Here is a 26,274-nt window from a genome sequence, read left to right on the forward strand (position 1 = left end):
AGACTTGTTTACGCTGCTGTGCGTTTTTGTTGCATCTCTTACTTTGCTACCTAATGGTTTTTACTTTTTCATTACCGTATATTTTTTACTTTTTACCCTCACTCAACTTTTTTTATTCAACTTTCTTACCCCGGAGGTTTTATCTGGACATGGTTCGTCAGGACTTCAAACAGCCGAAGCTAAGTAACATTAACATGATGCCTTCTAATTGCAGTCGTTGTAATTATAATATACAGGAGAACGATCGCCTTACGGCAAGGATAGCTGTGCTGCAAGCCCAGCTTCAGACGCAATCGTTAGGCAAGGGTAATTTCAGTGTAGGAAAGGATGAAACAGCGTCTGTGCCACCAGCAAGTACAGATAGTAACGTTAGTATAAACAGCCTCGCACGATCCCCGCAGCCGGACAACTTTCTCATGGCTTCTGGAGGGAAACGCTGTAGGAATGCTCAACCGGTGTCGCTTATTCAGCCGACAGAAACTTTCAACCGGTTCTCCCCATTAAGTGAGTCGGAGTCGGAGGCCGAGACTTCTCTGGTCTCTACTCCTCCCGCTGTGGGGTCTGAGACGCCGACGGCTCCCACCATTAGCTCTGACAAATTGAAAACCCTAGTCATTGGCGACTCCATTACCCGCAGTATTAGACTTAAAACGAATCATCCAGAGATCATACACTGTTTACCAGGGGGCAGGGCTACCGACGTTAAGGCTAATCTAAAGACGGTGCTGGCTAAAGCTAAAACTGGCGAGTGTAGAGAGTATAGAGATATTGTTATCCACGTCGGCACCAACGATGTTAGGATGAAACAGTCAGAGGTCACCAAGCGCAACATAGCTTCAGCGTGTAAATCAGCTAGAAAGATGTGTCGGCATCGAGTAATTGTCTCTGGCCCCCTCCCAGTTAGGGGGAGTGATGAGCTCTACAGCAGAGTCTCACAACTCAATCGCTGGATGAAAACTGTGTTCTGCCCCTTCCAAAAGATAGAATTTGTAGATAACTGGCCCTCTTTCTGGGACTCACCCACAAACAGGACCAAGCCTGGCCTGTTGAGGAGTGACGGACTCCATCCTAGCTGGAGGGGTGCTCTCATCTTATCTACGAACATAGACAGGGCTCTAACTCCTCTAGCTCCAGAATGAAATAGGGTGCAGGCCAGGCAGCAGGCTGTTAGCCAGCCTGCCAGCTTAGTGGAGTCTGCCATTAGCACAGTCAGCGTAGTCAGCTCAGCTTTCCCCATTGAGACCGTGTCCGTGCCTCGATCTAGGTTGGGCAAAATTAAAAATGGCGGTGTTCGCTTTAGTAATCTCACTAGTATAAAGACCTCCTCCATTCCTGCCATTATTGAAAGAGATTGTGATACTTCACATCTCAAAATTGGGTTACTTAATGTTAGATCCCTCACTTCCAAGGCAGTTATAGTCAATGAACTAATCACTGATCATAATCTTGATGTGATTGGCCTGACTGAAACATGGCTTAAGCCTGATGAATTTACTGTGTTAAATGAGGCCTCACCCCCTGGTTACACTAGTGACCATACCCCCCGTGCATCCGGCAAAGGCGGAGGTGTTGCTAACATCTACGATAGCAAATTTCAATTTACAAAAAAAAAACAATGACGTTTTCGTCTTTTGAGCTTCTAGTCATGAAATCTATGCAGCCTACTCACTCACTTTTTATAGCTACTGTTTACAGGCCTCCTGGGCCATATGCAGTGTTCCTCACTGAGTTCCCTGAATTCCTATCGGATCTTGTAGTCATAGCAGATAATATTCTAATTTTTGGTGACTTTAACATTCACATGGAAAAGTCCACAGACCCACTCCAAAAGGCTTTCGGAGCCATCATCGACTCAGTGGGTTTTGTCCAACATGTCTCTGGACCTACTCACTGCCACAGTCATACTCTGGACCTAGTTTTGTCGCATGGAATAAATGTTGTGGATCTTAATGTTTTTCCTCATAATCCTGGATTATCGGACCACCATTTTATTGCGTTTACAATTGCAACAAATAATCTGCTCAGACCCCAACCAAGGAGCATTAAAAGTCGTGCTATAAATTCTCAGACAACCCAAAGATTCCTTGATGCCCTTCCAGACTCCCTCTGCCTACCCAAGGACGTCAGAGGACAAAAATCAGTTAACCACCTAACCGAGGAACTCAATTTAACCTTGCGCAATACCCTAGATGCAGTTGCACCCCTAAAAATTAAAAACATCTGTCATAAGAAACTAGCTCCCTGGTATACAGAAAATACACGAGCTCTGAAGCAAGCTTCCAGAAAATTGGAACGGAAATGGCGCCACACCAAACTGGAAGTCTTCCGACTAGCTTGGAAAGACAGTACCGAAGAGCCCTCACTGCTGCTCGATCATCCTATTTTTCCAACTTAATTGAGGAAAATAAGAACAATCCGAAATTTCTTTTTGATACTGTCGCAAAGCTAACTAAAAAGCAGCATTCGCAAATGGAGGATGGCTTTCACTTCAGCAGTAATACATTTATGAACTTCTTTGAGGAAAAGATCATGATCATTAGAAAGCAAATTACGGACTCCTCTTTAAATCTGGGTATTCCTCCAAAGCTCCATTGTCCTGAGTCTGCACAACTCTGCCAGGATCTTGGCTCAAGGGAGATACTAAAGTGTTTTAGTACTATATCTCTTGACACAATGACGAAAATAATCATGGCCTCCAAACCCTCAAGCTGCATACTGGACCCTATTCCAACTAAACTACTGAAAGAGCTGCTTCCTGTGCTTGGCCCTCCTATGTTGAACATAATAAACGGCTCTCTATCCACCGGATGTGTACCAAGCTCACTAAAAGTGGCAGTAATAAAGCCTCTCTTGAAAAAGCCGAATCTTGACCCAGAAATTATAAAAAACTATCGGCCTATATCGAATCTTCCATTCCTCTCAAAAATTTTAGAAAAACCTGTTGCACAGCAACTCACTGCCTTCCTGAAGACAAACAATGTATACGAAACGCTTCAGTCTGGTTTTAGACCCCATCATAGCACTGAGACTGCACTTGTGAAGGTGGTAAATGACCTTTTAATGACGTCAGACCGAGGCTCTGCATCTGTCCTCGTGCTCCTAGATCTTAGTGCCGCTTTTGATACCATCGATCACCACATTCTTTTGGAGAGATTGGAAACCCAAATTGGTCTACATGGACAAGTTCTGGCCTGGTTTAGATCTTATCTGTCGGAAAGATATCAGTTTGTCTCTGTGAATGGTTTGTCCTCTGACAAATCAATTGTAAATTTCGGTGTTCCTCAAGGTTCCGTTTTAGGACCACTATTGTTTTCACTATATATTTTACCTCTTGGGGATGTCATTCGAAAACATAATGTTAAATTTCACTGCTATGCGGACGACACACAGCTGTACATTTCAATGAAACATGGTGAAGCTCCAAAATTGCCCTCGCTAGAAGCCTGTGTTTCAGACATAAGGAAGTGGATGGCTGCAAACTTTCTACTTTTAAACTCGGAAAAAACAGATGCTTGTTCTAGGTCCCAAGAAACAAAGAGATCTTCTGTTCAATCTGACAATTAATCTGGATGGTTGTACAGTCGTCTCAAATAAAACTGTGAAGGACCTCGGTGTTACTCTGGACCCTGATCTCTCTTTTGAAGTACATATCAAGACTGTTTCAAGGACAGCTTTTTTCCATCTACGTAACATTGCAAAAATCAGAAACTTTCTGTCCAAAAATGACGCAGAAAAATTAATCCATGCTTTTGTTACTTCTAGGCTGGACTACTGCAATGCTCTACTTTCCGGCTACCCGGATAAAGCACTAAACAAACTTCAGTTAGTGCTAAATACGGCTGCTAGAATCCTGACTAGAACCAAAAAATTTGATCATATTACTCCAGTGCTAGCCTCCCTACACTGGCTTCCAGTTAAGGCAAGGGCAGATTTCAAAGATTTACTGCTAACCTACAAAGCATTACATGGGCTTGCTACTACCTATCTTTCCGATTTGGTCCTGCCGTACATACCTACACGTACGCTACGGTCACAAGACGCAGGCCTCCTAATTGTCCCTAGAATTTCTAAGCAAACGGCTGGAGGTAGGGCTTTCTCCTATAGAGCTCCATTTTTATGGAATGGTCTGCCTACCCATGTGAGAGACGCAGACTCAGTCTCAACCTTTAAGTCTTTACTGAAGACTTATCTCTTCAGTAGGTCCTATGATTAAGTGTAGTCTGGCCCAGGGGTGTGAAGGTGAACGGAAAGGCTGGAGCAACGAACCGCCCTTGCTGTCTCTGCCTTGCCGGTTCCCCTCTTTCCACTGGGATTCTCTGCCTCTAACCCTATTACAGGGGCTGAGTCACTGACTTACTGGTGTTCTTCCATGCCGTCCATGGGAGGGGTGCGTCACTTGAATGGGTTGAGTCACTGACGTGGTCTTCCTGTCTGGGTTGGCGCCCCCCCTTGGGTTGTGCCATGGCGGAGATTTTGTGGGCTATACTCGGCCTTGTCTTCGGACGGTAAGTTGGTGGTTGTAGACATCCCTCTAGTGGTGTGGGGGCTGTGCTTTGGCAAAGTGGGTGGGGTTATATCCTGCCTGTTTGGCCCTGTCCGGGGGTATCATCGGATGGGGCCACAGTGTCTTCTGATCCCTCCTGTCTCAGCCTCCAGTATTTATGCTGCAGTAGTTTATGTGCCGGGGGGCTAGGGTCAGTCTGTTTCATCTGGAGTATTCTCTTGTCTTATCCGGTGTCCTGTGTGAATTTAAATATGCTCTCTCTAATTCTCTCTTTCTCTCTTTCTTTCTTTCTCTCGGAGGACCTGAGCCCTAGGACCATGCCTCGGGACTACCTGGCATGATGACTCCTTGCTGTCCCCAGTCCACCTGGCCATGCTGCTGCTCCAGTTTCAACTGTTCTGCCTGCGGCCACGGAACCCTGACCTGTTCACCGGACGTGCTTGTTGCACCCTCGACAACTACAATGATTATTATTATTTGACCATGCTGGTCATTTATGAACATTTTAACATCTTGACCATGTTCTGTTATAATATCCACCCGGCACAGCCAGAAGAGGACTGGCCACCCCTCATAGCCTGGTTCCTCTCTAGGTTTCTTCCTAGGTTTTTGGCCTTTCTAGGGAGTTTTTCCTAGCCACTGTGCCTCTTTCACATGCATTGCTTGCTGTTTGGGGTTTTAGGCTGGGTTTCTGTACAGCACTTTGAGGTTTCAGCTGATATACAAAGGGCTATATAAATAAATTTGATTTGATGTTGGGTACTCTCGTTCCAATACGTTTTAAAAGAGAATGCAATCGTCCGCCTTGAATATTATTCATGTTCTGGTTAAAAAAGGCACTAATGATTTATGCTATACAACGTTTGACATGTTTGAACGAACGTAAATATTTTTTTCCCCCTCGTTCATGAAGTGAAGTCCGGCGGGCATAGATCATGTGCTAACAACACGGAGCTTTTTGGACATAAATTATGAGCTTTTTCGAACAAAACTACATTCGTTATGGACCTGGGATTCCTGGAAGTGACATCTGATGAAGAGAATCAAAGGTAATGGATTATTTACATAGTATTTTCGATTTTAGATCTCTCCAACATGGCGGTTAGTCTGTATCGCAAAGCGTATTTTTCTGGGTGCAGTGCTCAGATTATTGCAAAGTGTGATTTCCCAGTAAGGTTATTTTTAAATCTGGCAATCCGGTTGCGTTCAAGAGATGTAAATCTATAATTCTTTGAATGACAATATAATATTTTACCAATGTTTTCGAATAGTAATTATTTAATTTGTTGTGCTGATTTGACTGGCGGTTATTGGAGGGAAACGATTTCCTGAACATCAACACCATAGTAAAACGCTGTTTTTGGATATAAATATGAACTTGATAGAACTAAAAATGCATGTATTGTCTAACATAATGTCCTAGGAGTGTCATCTGATGGAGATTGTCAAAGGTTAGTGCATAATTTTAGCTGGTTTTCTGCTTTTGGTGACGCCTGTCTTTGAATTGACAAAACATTACACACAGCTATTGTCAATGTACTCTCCTAACATAATCTAACTTTATGCTTTCGCCGTAAAGCCTTTTTGAAATCGGACAACGTGGTTAGATTAAGGAGATGTTTATCTTTCAAAGGGTGTAAGATAGTTGTATGTTTGAGAAATTTGAATTATGACATTTAATTGTTTTCAAATTTGGCGCTCTTGATATTTCACCTGTTGTTGATAGGGTGTACCAGGGGTGGCACGCTTGCGTCCCACATAGCCCCTAGAGGTTAACAGCTTCTACCCCTCAAGCCATAAGATCACTGAACAGCTAATCAAATGGCTACCCAGACTATTTGCATTGCCCCCCCCCACCCCCATTTTACACTGCTGCTACTCTCTGATTATTATCTATGCATAGTCACTTTAACTCTACCTACATATTACCTTGACTAACCTGTGCCCCCGCACATTGACTCTGTACAGGTACCCCCTGTATATTTTTTTATTTCACCTTTATTTAATTTAACCAGGTAGGCATGTTGAGAACAAGTTCTCACTGACAACTGCGACCTGGCCAAGATAAAAGCAAAGCAGTTTGACACATACAACAACACAGAGTTACACATGGAATAAACAAATATACAGTCAATAATACAGTAGAAAAAAAGTATATATACAGTGTGTGCAAATGAGGTAAGATAAGGGAGGTAAGGCAATAAAATAGGCCATAGTGGCGAGGTAATTACGATATAGCAATTAAACACTGGAGTGATAGATGTGCAGAAGATGAATGTACAAGTAAAGATACTGGGGTGCAAAGGAGCAAAATAAATAAATAAATACAGTGTGGGGATGAGGTAGTTGGATGGGCTATTTACAGATGGGCTATGTACAGGTGCAATGATCTGTGAGATGCTCTGACAGCTGGTGCTTGAAGTTAGTGAGAGAGATATGGAGTCTCCAGCTTCAGCGATTTTTGCAGTTCGTTCCAGTCATTGGCAGCAGAGAACTGGAAGGAACGTAGCCTCGCTACTGTTATTTTGCTGCTGCTCTTTAATTATTTGTTATTTTTATTTCTTACTTCTCTATTTTTTACCTAGCACTTATTTTTCTTAAAACTGCATGTTGGTTAAGGGCTTGTAAGTAAGCATTTCACTGTAAGGTCTACACCTGTTGTATTTGGCGCATGTGACAAATACAATTTTATCTCAATGCATCTCCATAGCCTACTGGCGTTAACAAAATATTCGTACAAATATGATTAGGCCTCTCATAGACTAGGCCTTGTAGAAAGAGGGTCAATCAAGTTCTGTCTGCCAAATGAATGTAGCATTGGAAAAAATGCATAAATCCAACCATAGAGTATAGCCTATCATCATCAAAATAATAAATGTGTTTATAACATGCACAATTAGAAGCATCAATCTATAAAGAGAAAGCTTGACTAAATTCGAGCCCAGTAACTTTTCTCACCGCATCCTCCTTTGATTGTCTCGTCTGGTTGCCACGAGAAGCCCACACTTTGGAGAGAGTTGATCACATCATTGTGGAGCTGCTGATTTGCACGAAGTGTGTGCATGCCACTGGCGATGTACTTTGCTGGACATGCTAGCTGTTCTCGGCGGCGCATCACTTCAAACGCATTCCGTCTTGGTGATATCAGTTGGCCTACTACTACTGGTAGTACCGGTAAAATGTAAGTTATGAATCACAAATCACCATACAGCTGACACACTTCAATTTCATGAATAATTTTGACTTCAATTTGGTATCCAAAATACTATTAGCTTGCACTGCGTCTTTGCTGATGAATGCCCTGATCTCTGGCCAGTCAACTGGTTCAATGACGTTGTTTTGTCTATTAATCGATTCTATTAGATCTGAAAATGATGCATTAACCATGAATTTAATCGACTGTTTGTTTATAATGAGGCACGTCCCACATTGAACCTGGACACATAAATAGTAGGAAATTGCGCTGGCTTCAGCCATGACAGCATGACGCCTGCAGTTGCGAGCGTGTGTGTTTCACTGTCCAATCCGAGGCTCGAACATGACCTGAGCGCGTGATCTGAGGCTGTTTGGTTTCTTGTACATCAACTTGGGAAATCCTCAAGGGAGCGCAGACAGTGCATTATAAACAAAGCACTGCATATACTGGCCAAAACAAAAATAACCCATGGGGGGGGGGGGGAGAAAAGTAAGGTGGGGCATCTGTTAAACAGTAATTCAACTTTGTCCGTCCTTAGTGGGACAATCATTTGTTTTTCAACAGGACAATGACCCACACACCTCCAGACTGTGTAAGGGCTATTTGACCGAGGAGAGTGATGGAGTGCTGATTCAGATGACCTGGCCTCCACAATCACCCAACCTCAACCCAATTGAGATGGTTTGGGATGAGTTGGACCGCAGAGTGAAGGAAAAGCAGCCAACAATTGCTCAGTATATGTGGGAACTCCTTCAAGACTGTGCATTCCTCATGAAGCTGGTTGAGAAAATGCCAAGAGTGTGCAAAGCTGTCATCATGGCAAAGGGTGGCTACTTTGGAGAATCTAAAATATACTTTGATTTGTTTAATACTTTTTTGGTTACGACATGATTCCATATGTGTTTTTTCATCGTTTTGATGTCTTCACTATTATTCTATTATTTGATCTCAAATCCAAAATGCTGGCATACAGAAGCCAAATTAAACATTTTAGCTTCACTGTCCAAATACATACGGAGGGGAGTATATGTGGTTTACAAAGCCATCTTTTGAATACTGGATATATTGACCAACTCAACTGTAAGACAGATAGAGCAACATATCTTGTATTTTCTGTGTTGTGATTAACACATACTTTTCTAGTTAGACCACAGCAATAGTTCTGCTAATAGCACATTATCATCAATGTATTTGTTCAACTAGTTTGGACAGGCAGGCATCCACGTCTGGAGAGGTCACTAATCAGGGTGGACAGCCTCCTCAGTCTCCCCTTTTCTCCAGTCCTCAACCCTGCTCCATGGTCACCCATCCCCCATGGAGGCTCCAGAGCTCTGGGTAGAGCAGCAGTGGCGGCAAACCCACAGGCTAGCATCATTAAGGCATGGCCATGGTAATTAGAGGGGCCACTCAAGCATTGGTTAAATTGAACTCACTTGTCTCCTTTGCAGGGTAAAAAGACTGTGAAATGTAGTTTCACAGGAGCCCTTTTGGGGCCCTAACGGCTTATTAAGGTATCGTTGCAATACACTCAAGAGATCATTGTTCCAGTTAGGCAATGATAGATGTGGTGAGGTCAAGCACATTCATAGTATTGAAAAAGCTATTGTAGACTGGTAACATCCTCTTTTTACACCTCATACAGCAGTGTTTTGGCTGTTGTGAGTGATCCATATCTAATAATAACTCTTTCTGTGAGATGATCCTGATCAAGTTAGGATGAGATCCAACAGTGCAAATAAACAACTGAAAATGTGCAACTCTTTTACAGCGCAAATAAACGACTGAAAATATGTGTAACTCTTTTACAAAGTAAAGAGGTTTGAACTGAGCTGTCTGATAGCCTGTGAGAGGGCTTGTGATCAGCCCCATAGATAGAGTACATTGTGTCATGGGCATGTTTAATAGGATTTAATAGGATACAGCAAACCTTTTGTGAGAGGCCACTGAAAGGCCTCTTTCATGGGACTTAATTGAGAAATGTTTAGGCTCAGTTAACTTCCCACACAAATTAATATAACCTGACCCTGTTGTCTTCATCCTGAAGCTTTGGCCAGAGGCAATACTCAGCCCACACCAAAAACAACTAGCGAGTTGCTAATTTTCTCATTAGAAAGATAATAAGCAGAGACATAAGTATAATAAAAAAAATATCTTGATGAGTTTTGTTACTAAATACACTAATTGATTTAGAATATAGTGATTTGAAAAATAATTTGCTTGTATTGTTGTGGGGCTGGACTGAGACTTCCCACTGGGCAGACACTAGTTGAATCAACATTGTTTCCACGTCATTTCAATAGAATGACTTGAACCAACATGGAATAGACGTCTGTGCCCTGTGGGTTCGTTATTCATAAAATAATAATAGTGAAAGTCTCAATATGTGTATTTTCTGTGTCTTACCTAATAGTGCATGAAAGAGTTGGCTGCCGAAGATGGTGGATACCTTCCCCACGCTGGTCTTCAGGGCCTGTTCCTCTGGACTGGTCAGACTGTCCTGGTACTGTCTCAGCAGACCCACTGCCCTCTCTGTGTCTGACAACAGGGATGCTTCATGTTAAAACCCTCACCAAGCCAGTCGTTGTGATGAAATGTTAAGAAACTGATCAGATGTGACTTGCACATGACCATTTTGGTCTTTGAAACAAGTGCCAATATTATTCTACCATAGCATAAGACAAGCCTAAATGCATGCTAGGAAAAGCCTCAAATGATTGTTTTATCGGGCACACTCATGTCATAGGCTATTGTACAATTGTCAGGCTCAAAGCACAAGGACAGAGTTGGTGCATAGTTTTGTTCATTGTTGAAGAGTTTCTCTAACTTTAGGTGCTGCTATGGGCGGGGAAAGGGACTGTCTGTTATCAGAACTGCAGTAGTCTAAGTATAGAATGTATGCGCGTGCACAGCTGTTTACCGAAGCCAGGTGGGAGGTGTAGCGTAGTTAACAGCCTTGTGATGTGCCTCACTCGCTTTACTACAACTACCTAAAGTTTATTTATGAGTAAACTAACTACTTCCCTTACCATGGCAGTGTGAAAGTGCTCCATGCCAGTATATATGAATTCATGGAAACATACTTCCTGTTTTCATGTCTCTTCCAAAAATGTACAAGCTAACGTTAATTCTCTCGATTCTGGCTTCATAGTTGGCAACAAAGTGGGAAAAAAAACACGGATACGTTTCTGTAATTTTCTGCTTGTCAATACTTTTCGGCTATGACAGCGAATAAACCTAAATGTTCTAAAAACGGTATCGAATAAACGTTTACGATAGTTTAAAACTTGTACACAAACAAAATATTTACGAAAAAGTATGTAGGCACTTACCATATTTGTGGACCATGGTGTATAGAAAAATATTTTGAGGACAACTATTCGAGGCAAGCCGAAAACTAACCAAACAAACCAGAAGAAAGATTTAACAGAGTTGATGTTTGTACCCCGTTATTCTCCCCCACAATTAGGTTAATCCCGCAGTTTAGAATTTTACTACCGAAACAGACACTCCCAAATTCGCACAACACTGAACTGTTACTGTAGCGGCAGCAGCTGTAATCCATTTGGCACGAGACGGGTCCGCAAATTCTGTTAAAAAGTGAGTGTTTCTGGGTCACCCTCGGGCCCCTCGATTAATTATCTGATAACTGTAGATGAGTATGTAGCCCGTCGATGGGGGTCTATAGACCGAACATTCGTAATTAAAAATGTTTTGTTTTTTGGGGGATACTTTTGCTAGACTTAAATCATAATTATGACCATCATCATCGTCGAAAAATATCGCTACAATATCGTCGAAAAACAATTCCCTTTAGATCTTTTTCATATAGCCAACTAAAAATATTCAATAGTTTGACACTTCGAATTTGACCGTCTCACAAAAACGTGGTTACACCTGCCATCTAGTGGTTGTAGAAGATACTTTCATATTACCAAGGAGCCGCACCTGTGGCGATTGAACACATTCCAAGGTGAGAATTCACACAGACACATAATTCATCATAAAACGTTTATTCCATTAACACATACACGTCAAATCTCGATTGTAAAATCTCTCCATCAGAATGTAACCCTAAGTGCACTGGAAATAGTGCTGACATTTATCAGCAACACCAATAGCTTCCAAATAAGATTAAACTTTATGTGTAGAGTGAACCAGTTATGTTGTTTAATTTTTTTACAAATAAAGTGTTACACAAACATATTTTCTGTAAGAATATACTCTTTACACCTCTGTTCATAAATTCTCATGACGAATGTAAAATGTTTGCCTGGCTACCCAAACTCCTTGCATCTGGCCAAATGGTACACCATCCCCATTGATGTTAATTTCTTCTCTGTAATGAGTCTGGATCCGAGTACCTCCATGACAATTTGTATAATGGCAAAAACATTCTAATCGTTCTGATTGGTCCCTGAATCTGATGGGTTGGGCCAGAGCCAGAACACACGTGGGTAAAGCTGAGGTTTGAAAATCAATCATTGGCTTTGCTACTGATTGGTTAGAGATGATCCAATTGCTGATTACTTTGTTTTGTACAACACCTCTCATTATGACATCACCTCAAACGAGTTCAATAATGGCAGTCTCAGACTGAAGTATGTAGCGAACAACAGAGCAGCGGAATAATTCAGTTTATTTTTTTTTACCTTTATTTAACTAGGCAAGTCAGTAAAAAACAAATTCTTATTTACAATGACAGCCTAGGAACAGTGGGTTAACTGCCTTGTTCAGGGGCAGAGTAACAGATTTTTACCTTGTCAGCTCGGAGATTCGGTCTAGCAACCTTTCGGTTACTGGCCCAACGCTCTAACCACTAGGCTACCTGCCGCCCCAGTTTGAGTCGTCAGGCAAGTAAAATGTACTCTATGTATGTGATCCACCATTTAAAAAAAAAAAGTAATTTAAATGGGCCGAATTCCTCCCTGATTCAAGGCTTAACCAATCAGACAGTATGTTATTAATGGGGGGGGGGGGGGGTCTGGATCCAGGCTGTTGTTTCAGGCTTAATACAAACTATTCAGAGGGTAAGAAGCGGGACAGTTCTCTCTGTTTCCGGCCGGAAAATCCTTTCTTTGCTTCTCTTTCCCTGCAGAGATAATCACACACAAAATAATTATTCCACTTCGTTATCTGTATCATCATCATCATCTGTATAACATAAGGCGGTGCACAATTGGCCCAGCGTAGTCCGGGTTAGGGTTCGGCCGGGGTTGACCGTCATTGTAAATAAGAATTTGTTCTTAACTGACTTGCCTAGTTAAATAAAGGTTAAATAACACATTTAAAAGATTGTCTTTATATGATGCCCTTGTACATCCTAGTTTATGTGACCGTAAGGACAAATACAGCAGTTGTTATCTTTGCATGTCATTAATGCAACCACTACACTACAGATTAAATTATTTAAACCATCAAGACAAGAATGGCATGTATTACGGTAAGAGAGCATGACATAATATATCAGTCCCATATCAAAGTTAACAATAGCAGTCTTAAAGATTCATAATACAAGATACATTGATAGCAATTATCTTAGTAGTTAGTACCGTACATAATTACTGTAAACATTGCTAAAAAAAAGGGCAATCAATTTGAATTGTTCCATATTGATTATATTGATCAATTGCAATGTCTACTAGCAAAACCCACCTGTGGCATGACTCAGAAAGCACCTCTTCCAAAGAATAAGAGTAAAGTGAAGCAAATCAAGTAATCAAATTACAAACACTGTTTCCATTGTCTTTTAGAAACAATGGTAGTGCTCTACTCACCTCTGTAAAATGAACAGTGTGACCATTATGAGCAATGACCCCAGGTCCACTATGATCCATATCATTCTGTATCTATCAGGTCTCTGAAACACATACAAACCAAGTAGGTACATTCATATGACTCATAGATCGCGCACAAGATTAAAAACACAGCATTGAACAAGAAAATGTCAAGTTCAATGTTACACATGGATATCATAATATATGCTAGCTAATGTCCAAACACAACATTGACTTCGTGAGAATTACAATGTCAGGGTGGGGTGATCGGGTTGACTTTTGAAGAGGGAGTGTCTATGGAAGAGTGAAGAAGAGGGGTTTGATGTGAGTCCCTCACCATTGTCCAGTCAGGCTGGGTCATGTCCTGTAGGAGGGAGCAGGCGTTGGTGGTCACAGAGTTGGCCCCCGAGCACCAGAGCAGAGAGAAGAGCCATGGCTCATTCACCACCCACAGGTTCACTGACACATTCCTGCTACGAAGCTCCCTGGGACAAAGAAACACACAAAAACACAAATTTAGTAGGTAATTCAAAGATTAGTTGAAAGAGCTCAGCTCACACAGAGCTACTTCAGCAAACATGACACTTCTCAAAGACTACAGACAGGAGTGATCAATCATAACATGTCGTACTATTAAAGCACACATCATGTTTGTTCAGACAACACTTTCCCATCATCTTTGGAGCTGTTTGTTTCACTAAACCAACAGAAACTATCATCCCACAAGAAAGTTTCACTACTGGGCTCTCAGCCATTAAAAAACACACCTGGGTGAAAACATGATATGAGTCTCATTCTTCCCTGAAGCAGCGTGTCTCCATCTACAACAATGCCAGTTCTTTGTCTCAGCACACCAACACTTTTCATTGTGACACTATTGTTTACCCTGCAGCAGTCAGTCAGCACAGGAACAGTAGAATGTGGTTCTGGAATTAAGGTTTATTTGGCAACAGCTCTGAGAAAAGCGTGGGTGCTTTGAGGTAGGCTACTCACCCAATCTCTGTGGCACTCAACGCACTGTATTTGACATTCAGATGGTCTCCTCTGTCAAGGTCCATATCAGTCACATTGTTGTAGACCTGTATGAACCCTGGTGCGACCTCCCTCACATCCACCCTGTGTTTGGGGGGAAGCCAGAGGATCTAGAGAGAGAAACGACAAAAAAACACTGTCATACAACTGTAATAAGACTTTAACTACACAGGACAGGAATGATAAAGCGGTGATACTGATAAACATTCTACTCACCAGGTCTTGGGGGATGCCAGATTTGAGGATGGTGTTCACAGTGTCGATACTGTCATTGTTGTCGTCATTTTTTAGGTCAAAGATGACAGAGGTGTTATGAGCCTTGGCTAGGTCCAGCAACTGCAGAAGGGAGGGAACACTCTGGTTCCCAGCTGTCTTCTTCTCCTGCTCTGAGAGCTGGGAGACTGAGCGGAACGGATCCGTCTGAAAGGGAGACATCCATAGTATGGATGTCATTATGTCATTATGTCAATGAGTTTGTAGAGTTCAAATTGTAATCAAAATGTAAAGGATCTACAGTATATAAGGAATTTTCAAGTAAACCTTCTGAAATGATTTCCAACTACAACATACAAGGGAGGCTTGTGAAACTGGATATCACCCTTACCTTCAGGAACCAATCACCAGCGTTTAATTCCTGTAGCTCCTCCCAGGTGAGGTTTGTGCTGTGGTTGAAGTCTTTCCCAGGGAACTTATGTAGAACATCTGTAGTCCTCCTCAGGAAATGGCTTCCGTGGTCGTGCATCAGGTAAGGAACTCTGTCCTTACTGGGGAAGGAAGAAACGTCAATAAACTGCGTCTCTGAAAAGCGCTATATAAATCCCACGTGTTATTATTATTAAACTGAAAACAATTTAAAACAGCAGTGCACGTTTGATCCTTCACAGCGTCTATGTATAGATGAAGCAGCCTTAGTCCCCCGGGTACCTGAGCTGCACGTCCGTCTCAAAGGCGATCACGTCGCACCCCACACTCCTCCTGAACGACATCAGGGTGTTCTCTGGGGTTAGCTGAACACAGAGAGAGGACAGATGTGTGAGAAACACTCCTGTGCTAAATACAGATGACACAGCTAAACTGAGTGGACCTATGGTGGCGATAGTAGAGAAGAGTGGAGCAACGTAATGGGGGCAGAGCAACATGCCATGTGGGGCCCTCATAGAGGAATGTTCCCTCCAAAAAAATTCAGCACTGAGCAAATGTCAGGTCTGCTGAACCGCAAACTTGAACTTTGTCAAATTCTGTGCAACTTCCGGGGCACTTTACGGTGAACACTAAGTCTGTACCCACTTTAACTTACAGTTTAAACAGTGGCCAAGTAGGCTACTGTGGCTTTTTGACCATAATGTCAGCCTAGCAGAGCAGCCTACCATAAAAAATGATGGAGAAAAATGCTTCCCATAACATTTTAACATGGAAATAGCTGTTCTGTCATTCAGCCTACAGTAGCAGCCAATGTGTGGTGTGCAAATGCCTATACATTCCATGAGACTTTTGAAAAAAAAAAATGTTTATCCACTTGTCCTTCATACCATCATTACAGAGAATCAGACAAATTATGCTACACTCTGCCTATTGATGTCATGTCGTGTGTGTAGGTGGCAGGGAAGTCATGCACAGGAGAATCAAACTTGGTATAAATGGAGTAGTTTAATAATGTAAAACGAAAACTCCAAAACCAAAGTACATAATAAAATAAACGTGGGTACAAGAACCCGTTGCGCACCAATCCATAATCACGAGCATAACAACAAATAATCTCTGACAAGGACATGAGGGGAAACAGAGGGTTAAATACACAACATGTAATGAATGGGATTGGATCCAGGTGTGTAGGAAGACAAGACAAAACCAATGGAAAATGAAAAATGTATCAATGATGGCTAGAAGACCGGTGACGTCGACCGCCGAGCACCGCCCGAACAAGGAGAGGCATCGACTTCGGCAGAAGTCGTGACAATTGACTACTGTCTCAAAATACAATGTCTACTGAAATAGAATCCTACTCCAATGAGCTCTTTCTACAAGAAAATATCTTGCAGCTAGTTTTGCATTCTAAATCGTGCATAGTTCGTTGTGTTTCGGTATGTTACATTGAAAGTGGCTAGTGTTGGGTTGATTCGATCACAATTCCCACAGTAGAGCGAAACGTTGATAGTGTTAACTAAAGGGGAAAACTGTAGAAAGTTGAGCGAAGTTCAATCTCGTGCTTCTTTGTGCAGGCTCATATTTCTTCTGCGCGGCAGTCGGATGGAGGTTAGAGGGAACGTTGAGTTTAAGCCCTCTGATTCACTGGCAAGTGATGGAAATAGGGATATGTGCTCAGTGCAATGTAAACACTAATCCTGAAGTCATTTGGTTATACTGTATCTACACTATATGATGATTTATCCGTTAGCCTACTGAATCCTAAGGGATGATTATGGAATTTATGACAACAGTAAAATGGTAACACATAGCCATTTTTGGATGATGGTCTTGTAATAAAGCCTTATCCACTGTATGAGTAAGGTAGTCAATCAACTTTTGGTACTTTGTGTTTTCCAGCTTAGACCTTTAATATTGAGGCAATATAACTAATGTAGGGTATGAGAAATAGACTGAGCAGGATGCACTTCCTCACCATTGGTGCTCCGCGATGACCAATGAGGGCAGGTTTAGGGGGCAGCTGTTTCTCCTCCACCAGACAAGGGGATTGGATGAGGAGGGGGCTGAGGAAGATTGCCACCGACACGCCAGCAAACACTACCATGATGAGGATCTTAGAGGCTGGGGACACAACCAGACACAGGTTAACAAATGAAACAGTCATACTTTAACTATTGTTGTGAATAGAGAAAGGCAAGGAAAGAAGACGCTGCATTTAGTCAACTGAATTAGTTCATACAGGCTGGTATAATCATTCATTTTACATTACATTTACCCTTTAGTCATTTAGCAGACGTTCTTATCCAGAGCGACTTACATGTGCAATTAGGGTTAAGTGCCGCCAGTTTTCACAGAACTCAATTCTATTGAATTAATATACCTGTAAATGGATGTGTAGACTACTGTATGTCTCATATTATTGATGTCATGGTGAGAGTTTGTTTATTTCTATTGGAGGAGTTCAGTATCAGCACTGACCTATTCTGCGGGTCCTATGGAAACACTGGAACACCAGGCAGCTTACCAAGGTCAGGGCTCCAACCCCTCCCATCTGTAGGAATGGAGCTGTGGCCTGAGGGAGATCAATGTTACATACCAAAGCTCTGACCCCAAACGCATTTATTCTTTTTTTATTTAACCTTTATTTAACTAGGCAAGTCAGTAAAGAACAAATTCGTCATTTACAATGACGGCCTAGGAAAAGTGGGTTAACTGCCTTGTTCAGGGGCAGAATGACAGATTTTTACCTTGTCAGCTCGGGGATTTGATCGAGCAACATGTCCGGTTACTGGCCCAACGCTCTAACCAGTAGGCTACCTGCCGCCCCAAAACCTGCTTCACATCTCACTATAGCTCTAACATTCTCACCAACGCACGCACGCACGCACGCACGCACACACACACACACACACACACACACCTAATAGACGGTGTGCTGCAATGCTGCAATACTTTAGCCTTACTATACCTGTAGTGACAGGAGAACAGTGTGCCACTCTTTTTTCCACTGTAGGCTTATTCCAGTGGTGCCCAGGGCGATGAAGACCACGCCTAAAAACAGGAACAACTGTGCAGAGCAAACCACAAGACAATACAATGCAATCAATACAGATCATACCTAGGTTAGTTAATATTGTTAATCATCAATGCTATTATCATTCATGTTATGCAACCTAGCAATATATCTGGATACTTCTTGTAACACATGCAGAGGGAAACATTCCAGGAACACATAATATTCCTAATACCTTGTGTAGACAGTGTAAGTCTAAAGGCTCTTTCAAGGCAAGTTGGACCAGTGCAAAGACCTGCAATTAAACAGTCATTACAACACAGCTAATGTAAACTACATAAATACATTGATAGGTATATATGAATTGTCTCCCTCACCAGTAACAGGATGCAGTAGATGGTCAGTACGGCAGCGATAACGATCAGCACCATGAACCAGTTCACCCACAGTTTAAAAATGGAAAAGGCCTTCCTGGTAGGGGACAAAAGATGGTAGAAGATCACAGGGTCTGTCAACGTGTGTGTGTGTGTGTGTGTGTGTGTGTGTGTGTGTGTGTGTGTGTGTGTGTGTGTGTGTGTGTGTCTGAAGCTGTATGACCAAGCTCACCAGTTGACATCCTCACGGTCATTGAAAGCCATCAGACAGACATACATCCAGAAGAGAGTGAGCAGGGACACAGCGGTAAGGACCGACAACCAGCAGCAGGAACACTATAGCAAGGAGAGTTCATCATTACTGCTGGAACTCTAAACCTGTTGAAATTTTTACTCACATTGGAAGAACTCATTAATTACTAAACTTGTATGTCAGGAAAACACTTACTTTCCAGGATACAATTAAAAGTGTGTGTACAGGTTGTTTCGACAATCAGAAACTGTACTCAGAACTTAATCCAATTAATTAGATTTATCTCCGGGGTACAGGTGAAAATAATCATATACAGTGCATTCGGAAAGTATTCAGACCCATTGACTTTTTCCACATTTTGTTACGTTACAGCCTTATTCTAAAATTGATTAAATAGTTTTTTTCCATCATCAATCTACACACAATACCCCATAATGACAGAGCAAAAACAGGATTTTAGAAATCTTTGCACATTTATATAAAATAAAATAAACGGAAATATCACTTTTACATAAGTACTCAGAACCTTTACTCAGTACTTTGTTGAAGCACCTTTGGCAGCGATTACATCCTAAATTCTTCTTGGGTAGGACACTACAAGCTTGGCACACCAGTATTTTGGGAGTTTCTCCCATTCTTCTCTGCTAGTCCTCTCAAGCTGTGTCAGGTTGGATGGGGAGCGTCACTGCAAAGCTACTTTCAGGTCTGTCCAGAGATTTCCGATTGGGTTCAAGACCGGGCTTTGGCTGGGCCACTCAAGGACATTCAGAGACTTGTCCCAAAGCAACTCCTACGTTGTCTGTGTGCTTAAGGTTGTTGTCCTGCTGGAAGGTGAACCTTCGCCCCAGTCTGAGGTCCTGAGCTCTCTGGAGAAGGTTTTCATCAAGGATCTCTCTGTACTTTGCTCAGTTCATCTTTCCCTCAATCCTGACTAGTCTCCCAGTCACTGCCGCTGAAAAACATCCCCACAGCATAATGCTGCCACCACCATGCTTCACCGTAGGGATGGTGCCAGGTTTCCTCCAGACATGACGCTTGGCATTCAGGCCAAAGAGTTCAATCTTGGTTTCATCAGCCAGAGAATCTTGTTTCTCATGGCCTGAGAGTCCTTTAGGTGCCTTTTGGGAAACTCCAAGCGGGCTGTCATCTGCCTTTTACTGAGGAGTGGCTTCCGTCTGGCCATTCTACCATAAATGGCTGATTGGTGGAGTGCTGCAGAGATGGTTGTCCTTCTGGAAGGTACTCCCATCTCCACAGAGAAACTTTAGAGCTCTGTCAGAGTGACCTTTGGGTTCTTGGTCACCTCCCTGACCAAGGCCCTTCTTCCCCGATTGCTCAGTTTGGCCAGGCGGCCAGCTCTAGGAAGAGTCTTGGTGGTTCTAAACTTCTTCCATTTAAGAATGATGGAGGCCACTGTGTTCTTGGGGACGTTCAATGCTGCAGAATTTTTTTGTTACCCTTCCCCTGATCTGTTTCTCGACACAATCCTGTCTCAGAGCTATACGGACAATTCCTTTTACCTCATGGCAATTCCTTCGACCTCATTTGCTGTGACATGCACTGTCACCTGTGGGACCTTATATAGACAGGTGTGTGCCTTGCCAAATCATGTCCAATCAATTGAGTTTACCACAGTGAACTACAATCAAGTTGTAGAAACATCTCAAGGATGATCAATGGAAACAGGATGCACCTGAGCTCAATTTCGAGTCTCAAAGCAAGGGGTCTGAATACGTAAGTAAATAAGGTATATCTGTTTTTTATTTTTAATACATTTGCAAAAAAATCTAAAAACCTATTTTTGCTTTGTCATTATGGGGTATTGTGTGTAGATTGATGAATAAATGTTTTTATTTAATCCATTTTAGAACAAGGCTGTAATGTAACAAAATGTGGAAAAAGGGATTGGGTCTGAATATTTTCCGAATGCAAATGTGTTAAAAAATAAATAATCTGAAATACCTGATTTACGTAAGTATTCAGACCCTTTGCTATGAGACTCGACATTACCCAGAGGGCTCAGGACCTCAGACTGGGGTTCACCTTCCAACAGGACAACGACCCTAAGCACACAGCCGAGACAGCGCAGGAGAGGATTAAGGACAAGTCTCTGAATGTCCTTGAGTGGCCCAGCCATAGCCTGGACTTGAACCCGATCAAACATCTCTGGAGAGACCTGAAAATAGCTGTGCAGCAACGCTCCCCATCCAACCTGACAGAGCTTGAGAGGATCTGCAGAGAAGAATGGGAGAAACTCCCCAAAAACAGGTGTGCCAAGCTTGTAGAGTCATACCCAAGAAGACTCAAGGCTGTAATCGCTGCCAAAGGTGGTTCAACAAAGTACTGAATAAAGGGTCTGAATACTTATGTAAATGTGATATTTCAGTTTTTAATTTTTAATACATTTGCAAAATTTTCTGAAAACCTGTTTTTGCTTTATCATTATGGGGTATTGTGTGTAGATTGATGATGGGGGGAAAAAACGATTTAATCCATTTTAGAATAAGGCTGTAACGTAACAAAATATGGACAAAGTCAAGGGGTCTGAATTCTTTCCGAATGCACTGTATATCTAACCCCTAGCTATGGTTTAGAAGTACATATTCATTGAGTTTTCTTGTGTGGCTGGTCGACCCAAAAAGTGTGTTTTTGTGTTTGTGATTGTGTGAGTGTGTGTTTATGTACACTGTACATGTGGTATTTCTAAGGGGCTCAGCTCCCTCTGGGATGTTTGAGTCACTCCAACGCCTCTTCATGTTTGGTTTCACCTGCTGTTCCATGCCACCACACTTAGGGGGAATCAATACAGTCATCAAACACACCAGTATCCACCATCCAACCAACCTCAATTGTGTCCGAACAGAAACCCCCCTCCCCTTGGACACTAATGGTTTGTCCCCTTTGTAGTCCTGTCCCAGATCACCTTTTACCCAGCCTGTAGGATCCTGTGAGTTCATTTCAGCAATTAGTCCTAGCACATATTCACATGCTCTAATATGCACCACAATCTCCCTCCTCCCAATTATCCTGCTCTTATTTACACAACAGGTCTGAATGAATGGATGCCTCTCCAATAACATCCATCCACATCTCACATGCCTAGGAATAGAGGCTTCCTATTATACACCCACGGTGAGTTTATAAAGGGGAAACATCCTCATGCATCCACTGGAATGTTAGTGACTGCTGCTGCTGGATGGTGATGACGATGAGGATGACGTAGATGATGACATAGATGATGACGATGACTGACATTACAACACATACCAAAGCCCTTTTAACATTTACATGTAGGCCTGACTCACCTGGGAGAAGTCACTAAAACAACTACATGGAATTACAGTATATAAACCAAAGTTGAGGATAATGATGGTAATGTATCGGAAGTTAGTACCAAAAATGTTAATAATCTTAATGTATGTTCTATAGCTATATTCTACCCAAAAATCTAAATCTGGGTCAACAACAGTACTCACTTTTCGTTTCCTCTCACTGGGGTGCTTCCAGTTGCAGCTATACATTACCCTGCAGCATATTCGGCCACAGCTGTCCTCAGACATCATCACCTCCCCTCCTCATTTACTATCAACTAAAAGGATATCCTGTCCAGAGGAGTGTGGATCCTGTCGGTCCTGTTGTGTAGTTATTGGATCCTCTCAGCCTTGAGGGGCTGGATAGAGTGGTGGGGGGGGACAAGACTCCTGCAGAACACCTTGTCTGGCAGCTCTGTATGTGAGGAGAGGGGCTCCGCTCCGCAGTGGGCTGACTCACCGCTCTAAACCTACACAGTGTAGGAGGAGAGAGAAAAAAGGGTGAGGGGAAAAACAGGGAATATCTGTGAGTATTGTCGTGGACGAATCAGAATTAGTTGGGTAGCATAGATAATTAAGATGTTTTATTAGTATAATATGCTTATTTGAGGTACTTGTCATTAGAAAGTGTCCATTGGACTCTGGTGTCTTTTCAGTTGCATGTCTACCTTAGCTGGGGTTCAGACACTTGGGGCCCAGAGAGGGGAGAGGTCAGATTTGTCGTCATGGGAATGTGTCTTTACCTATTTTTTAAACCATGTGAAGGGATGGCGTGATTAATGGGGAACCAATGACTTGTCTCCACAATGTCTGTGAGCAAGTCACTCCCTCCTTTTCTTTATTGTGGGGAGTATTATGGCAGTAAATGGACCCTTGTATGTCCTCTCTTAGATCTCGCACTTATCCTGTGATAATATATGGCCTAGAGGCTCACTCCCCAGTGAGCCTGTCCAGGAGTAGGGTCAAGAGGGGGTTTGCTTGAGATGGGAGTATCGAGAGTTGACAATTGATATATGCCATTGGATGAAATGGTGTTTTTGTTCTATACCGTACCAGGGAGGGACGGTTCTAGGGGGACCAGATACTGGGCTATTCAATGAACCAGGTTGACATAGCAGTTACTGTCTGCTGTGTTTTATGGATATCTGTCATACAAAACTTAACCTTTGTGAACTGTTACTAAGTATCTGTGGTTTGTCAATGTACGTTGAAGGGGGTGTATCGTTGCTATAAAAGATGTCTGTAGCCATTGTGTAATTACCTCATTCAATGGTTCATTCGAGAGAGTGCATTATTGGGGGTCAAATACTTTTGCAAAAGTATCTTAAGTATTAAAGATGTAGTTTAACTCGGACTGGTGTGTTTGTAACTCTTCTCATTTGGTAATGCGGAAATTAGCCACCACAGTATTAGGGCCATTCCTGTTCAATAACTTCCTGAATAGAAATTCTAAGTTGGGGAGCTGCTGACAATGGCCAACCCTGTGGGGTTCTGTGAGAGTACCACGGAGAGGCCTGAGAGTGAAGTCCCACCATAAGACACTCAGTTCCGTGGGAGTAGGGAGGGAGAGGAAGAAGGAGGAGGAGGCTCATCGTCAGCAGGGGGTTGCGGTGCAGAGATGTACAGACTTCAACCGGAGGATTAGCTTGGGGGACTGGCGACCTGTTTTTATGAAACCAAGATATTAAGCCTTCACATTATTGAAATATTACTCTACAAAGAGAGCTAAAAGATGGATGAGGGAGGTGAGGGAAGAATATTCAGTGAACAGGCTTGGGCAGATACATGTAAACCTGCTACCCCCTTATTCTCTTCACTGGGGTGATGATATTGAATTAGGGCACGGTGCCCAGTGCCCACATAATAAAAACAAAATAAAAAAACACATGAAAAGTTTAAAAGAGTTCTACCACATTGTAAACCAAATTGACATTTGACCATCTATTGAGCCATTTCGGGAAAGTCTGACAAGTGTTTTTTAAAGCATGAGCTGTTAATACATCAAGCTAGAACACTTGTTGAGCTTTCCTTGAAAAGGAATAACTATTAACCTATTGTAAAAACAAGGCAACTGTACTTGGTCAGTTATTATATTTGTTTTGGATTTTCGCCATCAATATGTATCAGATAATCAAATGTATACTGTTGGTCAAGGGCTGAGGTGTGTTAAGCAAACTTCAGACCTGACACATTTTGTTTGAATAGGTATTTTGTCCACAAGTCCATAATCCAAAATAAGTATTTAAGAAGTCAACACTTATAGAGAGGGGCTAGTATGAAATAGTGTGAAGGTATTCTGTGCTGAGGAAAAGCCCTTCTCCATAAATCAGGTTGGACCGAGGAGAACCATATGATCACAGGAACATGTCTGAGCAGGTCGACAACGGGAAAGAAGTAAAAGTCAAGAGAAATCTGAGCAGGAAACCAGATAATTTGCCATTGTAATGTAAGTTGTCTATGCCTACAAATCTACAGACTAAGAATGTAGGCACAGAAGTGAATTTCAGGATGCTTGGTGAAAGCCTCCTTTAAAGCTACCACTTCTTGGCCAGGGCTCCCTTGAAAAAGAGACTTTGTCAGCTGCTACAGAATCATACAGTCTCCACAGTATGTCATAATACAATACAACAGTGGATAATCAGTGTGTTCTCGGTCCTTGTACATCCAGTCTGGCGTCAATCACTATCAACAGATTTGAGGAACAATCCATAACATTCAGTATCAAGTCTAGAGACCATCAACACTGAATGTCACAAACAGAACACTTGAAATGATGTGTATTACAGAAAATCCCCAAATGCTAAACATTGTGTTGATCACTCTAAGCTAAATACGAACTTTAGTGATCTTAAATGTCCCCATTACAAGAAGAATAAATAAATACATGGAATAAAAAACGTCTGACAATCAACAGGGAAAGTGTTCCGATAAGCATGGGCCTAAAAAACAATAAATATTTGTTAGAAGAAACATCTCTGTTTCTGAAACAATTGTATACTGTAGCATTTACTCTTAACAATTAGTAATGTCAAGGCCAAGACAAACTCAGCAGTGTTGCGAGTGTGAGAAGGCATGATTCACAACTTGGCACACATCAAGCACTGGGACTTGGCGGAAAAATGTACATAGCATATCAATGTTTGTTAGATAGGCGAGGGTACGCACAGGTTGTTAGGTATTCAACTCGGTAATAAGGAAGGGTTACTGATCAGAACAGATAAGGCGAAGAATGTATTTTTGAGCCAAGATTCCAACACATTCATCACCTACCTTTCTAAATAGAACTTTGAAATGGAATCATGCATGCCCTTTTTCACTTCAACATTTATAATGTGGTTATTATCCATAAGATCCTGGTCATGACAATAGATGTTATCTTTTGAGAGTTAAGCAATAATGACTTTCTCAAACTATGGTGGTGAGAAAGTTGCGACATATGAGAACTTGACTTTAAAATCAGGAAACAGAATGAAATGTCTCACAACTGATTGTAACAATGTCCTGTTATCACATTTAAGTCCATTTCCAATTGCATCCCTCAATGTGGCTTAACTGTCCTGGATTTGAACAAGTTACAAATATTTAGTTAACCCACTCATAATGACATAAAAAGGTAATAAAATATCATACAAAAGTGAGTGACAGAAAGCCTACTATTGAACCCTTTCTGTGGTAAACCCTGTACTGAGTGAATTTTGTTATTTAGAATGTGGTCTGTCTGCATCAGAACCACATAAAGTATTGTATCTACAATTACAGGACATTTCACATGTTCTCCTCATTTTACCAATAACGAATAACTATCTCTGTTCAAACTCAGTGTTTAACCTGGTCAACCAATTTAGTTGAAATATGTAGATATATTAATCCATTTGAGTTAATTTGACAACGCATTAAAATACAATAGGCTAGTAAAAGGAGTGAGGTGCACCATACCTTGAGATAACATGATGTGTGCGTCTCTCTTGTAGTGTTGCAACACTGTAACAGCCGGTGATATTCTGTTCATCAACTTTTTCTAGTCCAGTCCACTATATTTCGTTACCTCTTTTCTGTGTCTGTTGTTCTGTCATCCACTCCCGTTCTTTGTGGAAATCCGTGCCCGGAATGTAAATGAATAATAATGAATGGGTGCAAGTTTCTAAAGTAGTAAGGGGAGGGGTATGTGGAGG

The 26,274-nt window shown here is 42.0% G+C and overlaps 2 protein-coding genes across 4 annotated transcripts in view; both read right to left on the reverse strand.

Annotated features, from left to right (window-relative positions):
* The window catches only part of dlg3 (discs, large homolog 3 (Drosophila)), a 130,094-nt gene extending 118,748 nt beyond the window's left edge, over positions 1 to 11,346 (reverse strand). The window contains exons 1-2 of one of the 2 annotated variants that reach the window (XM_029730317.1): positions 11,030 to 11,346; positions 10,104 to 10,229 (exon numbers count right to left, since the gene is read on the reverse strand). In XM_029730317.1, the coding sequence (XP_029586177.1) occupies positions 10,104 to 10,229; positions 11,030 to 11,045 (142 nt within the window). In that variant the 5' untranslated portion in view covers positions 11,046 to 11,346. Of the gene's footprint in view, positions 1 to 10,103; positions 10,236 to 11,029 lie in introns of both variants that reach the window. The other variant, XM_029730308.1, reaches the window with a different exon arrangement.
* Positions 11,347 to 12,666: 1,320 nt separating this feature from the next.
* gdpd2 (glycerophosphodiester phosphodiesterase domain containing 2) lies at positions 12,667 to 26,274 on the reverse strand. Of its 2 annotated transcripts, XM_029730372.1 has the most exons (15): positions 26,039 to 26,274; positions 22,268 to 22,572; positions 18,771 to 18,874; positions 18,542 to 18,635; positions 18,400 to 18,459; positions 18,120 to 18,218; positions 17,630 to 17,723; positions 17,127 to 17,272; positions 15,431 to 15,513; positions 15,111 to 15,270; positions 14,723 to 14,926; positions 14,468 to 14,616; positions 13,812 to 13,959; positions 13,475 to 13,557; positions 12,667 to 12,789 (listed from the first exon to the last, which is right to left on the reverse strand). In XM_029730372.1, the coding sequence occupies exons 2-15, from the start codon at positions 22,352 to 22,354 to the stop codon at positions 12,717 to 12,719; spliced, it is 1,584 nt and encodes a 527-aa protein (XP_029586232.1). In that variant the 5' UTR covers positions 22,355 to 22,572; positions 26,039 to 26,274; the 3' UTR covers positions 12,667 to 12,716. The 2 variants fall into 2 exon arrangements, with proteins under 2 accessions (XP_029586232.1, XP_029586241.1); XM_029730381.1 differs by lacking the exons at positions 22,268 to 22,572; positions 26,039 to 26,274 and adding an exon at positions 22,097 to 22,225.

Source organism: Salmo trutta, chromosome 3 (assembly GCF_901001165.1).
Source record: "Salmo trutta chromosome 3, fSalTru1.1, whole genome shotgun sequence".
NCBI classification, from domain to species: domain Eukaryota; kingdom Metazoa; phylum Chordata; class Actinopteri; order Salmoniformes; family Salmonidae; genus Salmo; species Salmo trutta.

Bases quoted from the DNA above. Each gene is read 5' to 3' on its own strand.
- gdpd2 (XM_029730372.1), bottom strand. From the start codon at position 22,354: ATGATGTCTGAGGACAGCTGTGGCCGAATATGCTGCAGGGTAATGTAT. The intron at 18,636-18,770 runs GTGAGCTTGGTC...GTCCCCTACCAG, and splicing joins GACCGTGAGGATGTCAACTG to GAAGGCCTTTTCCATTTTTA. The intron at 15,514-17,126 runs GTGAGGAAGTGC...CTCTGTGTTCAG, and splicing joins GTCATCGCGGAGCACCAATG to CTAACCCCAGAGAACACCCT.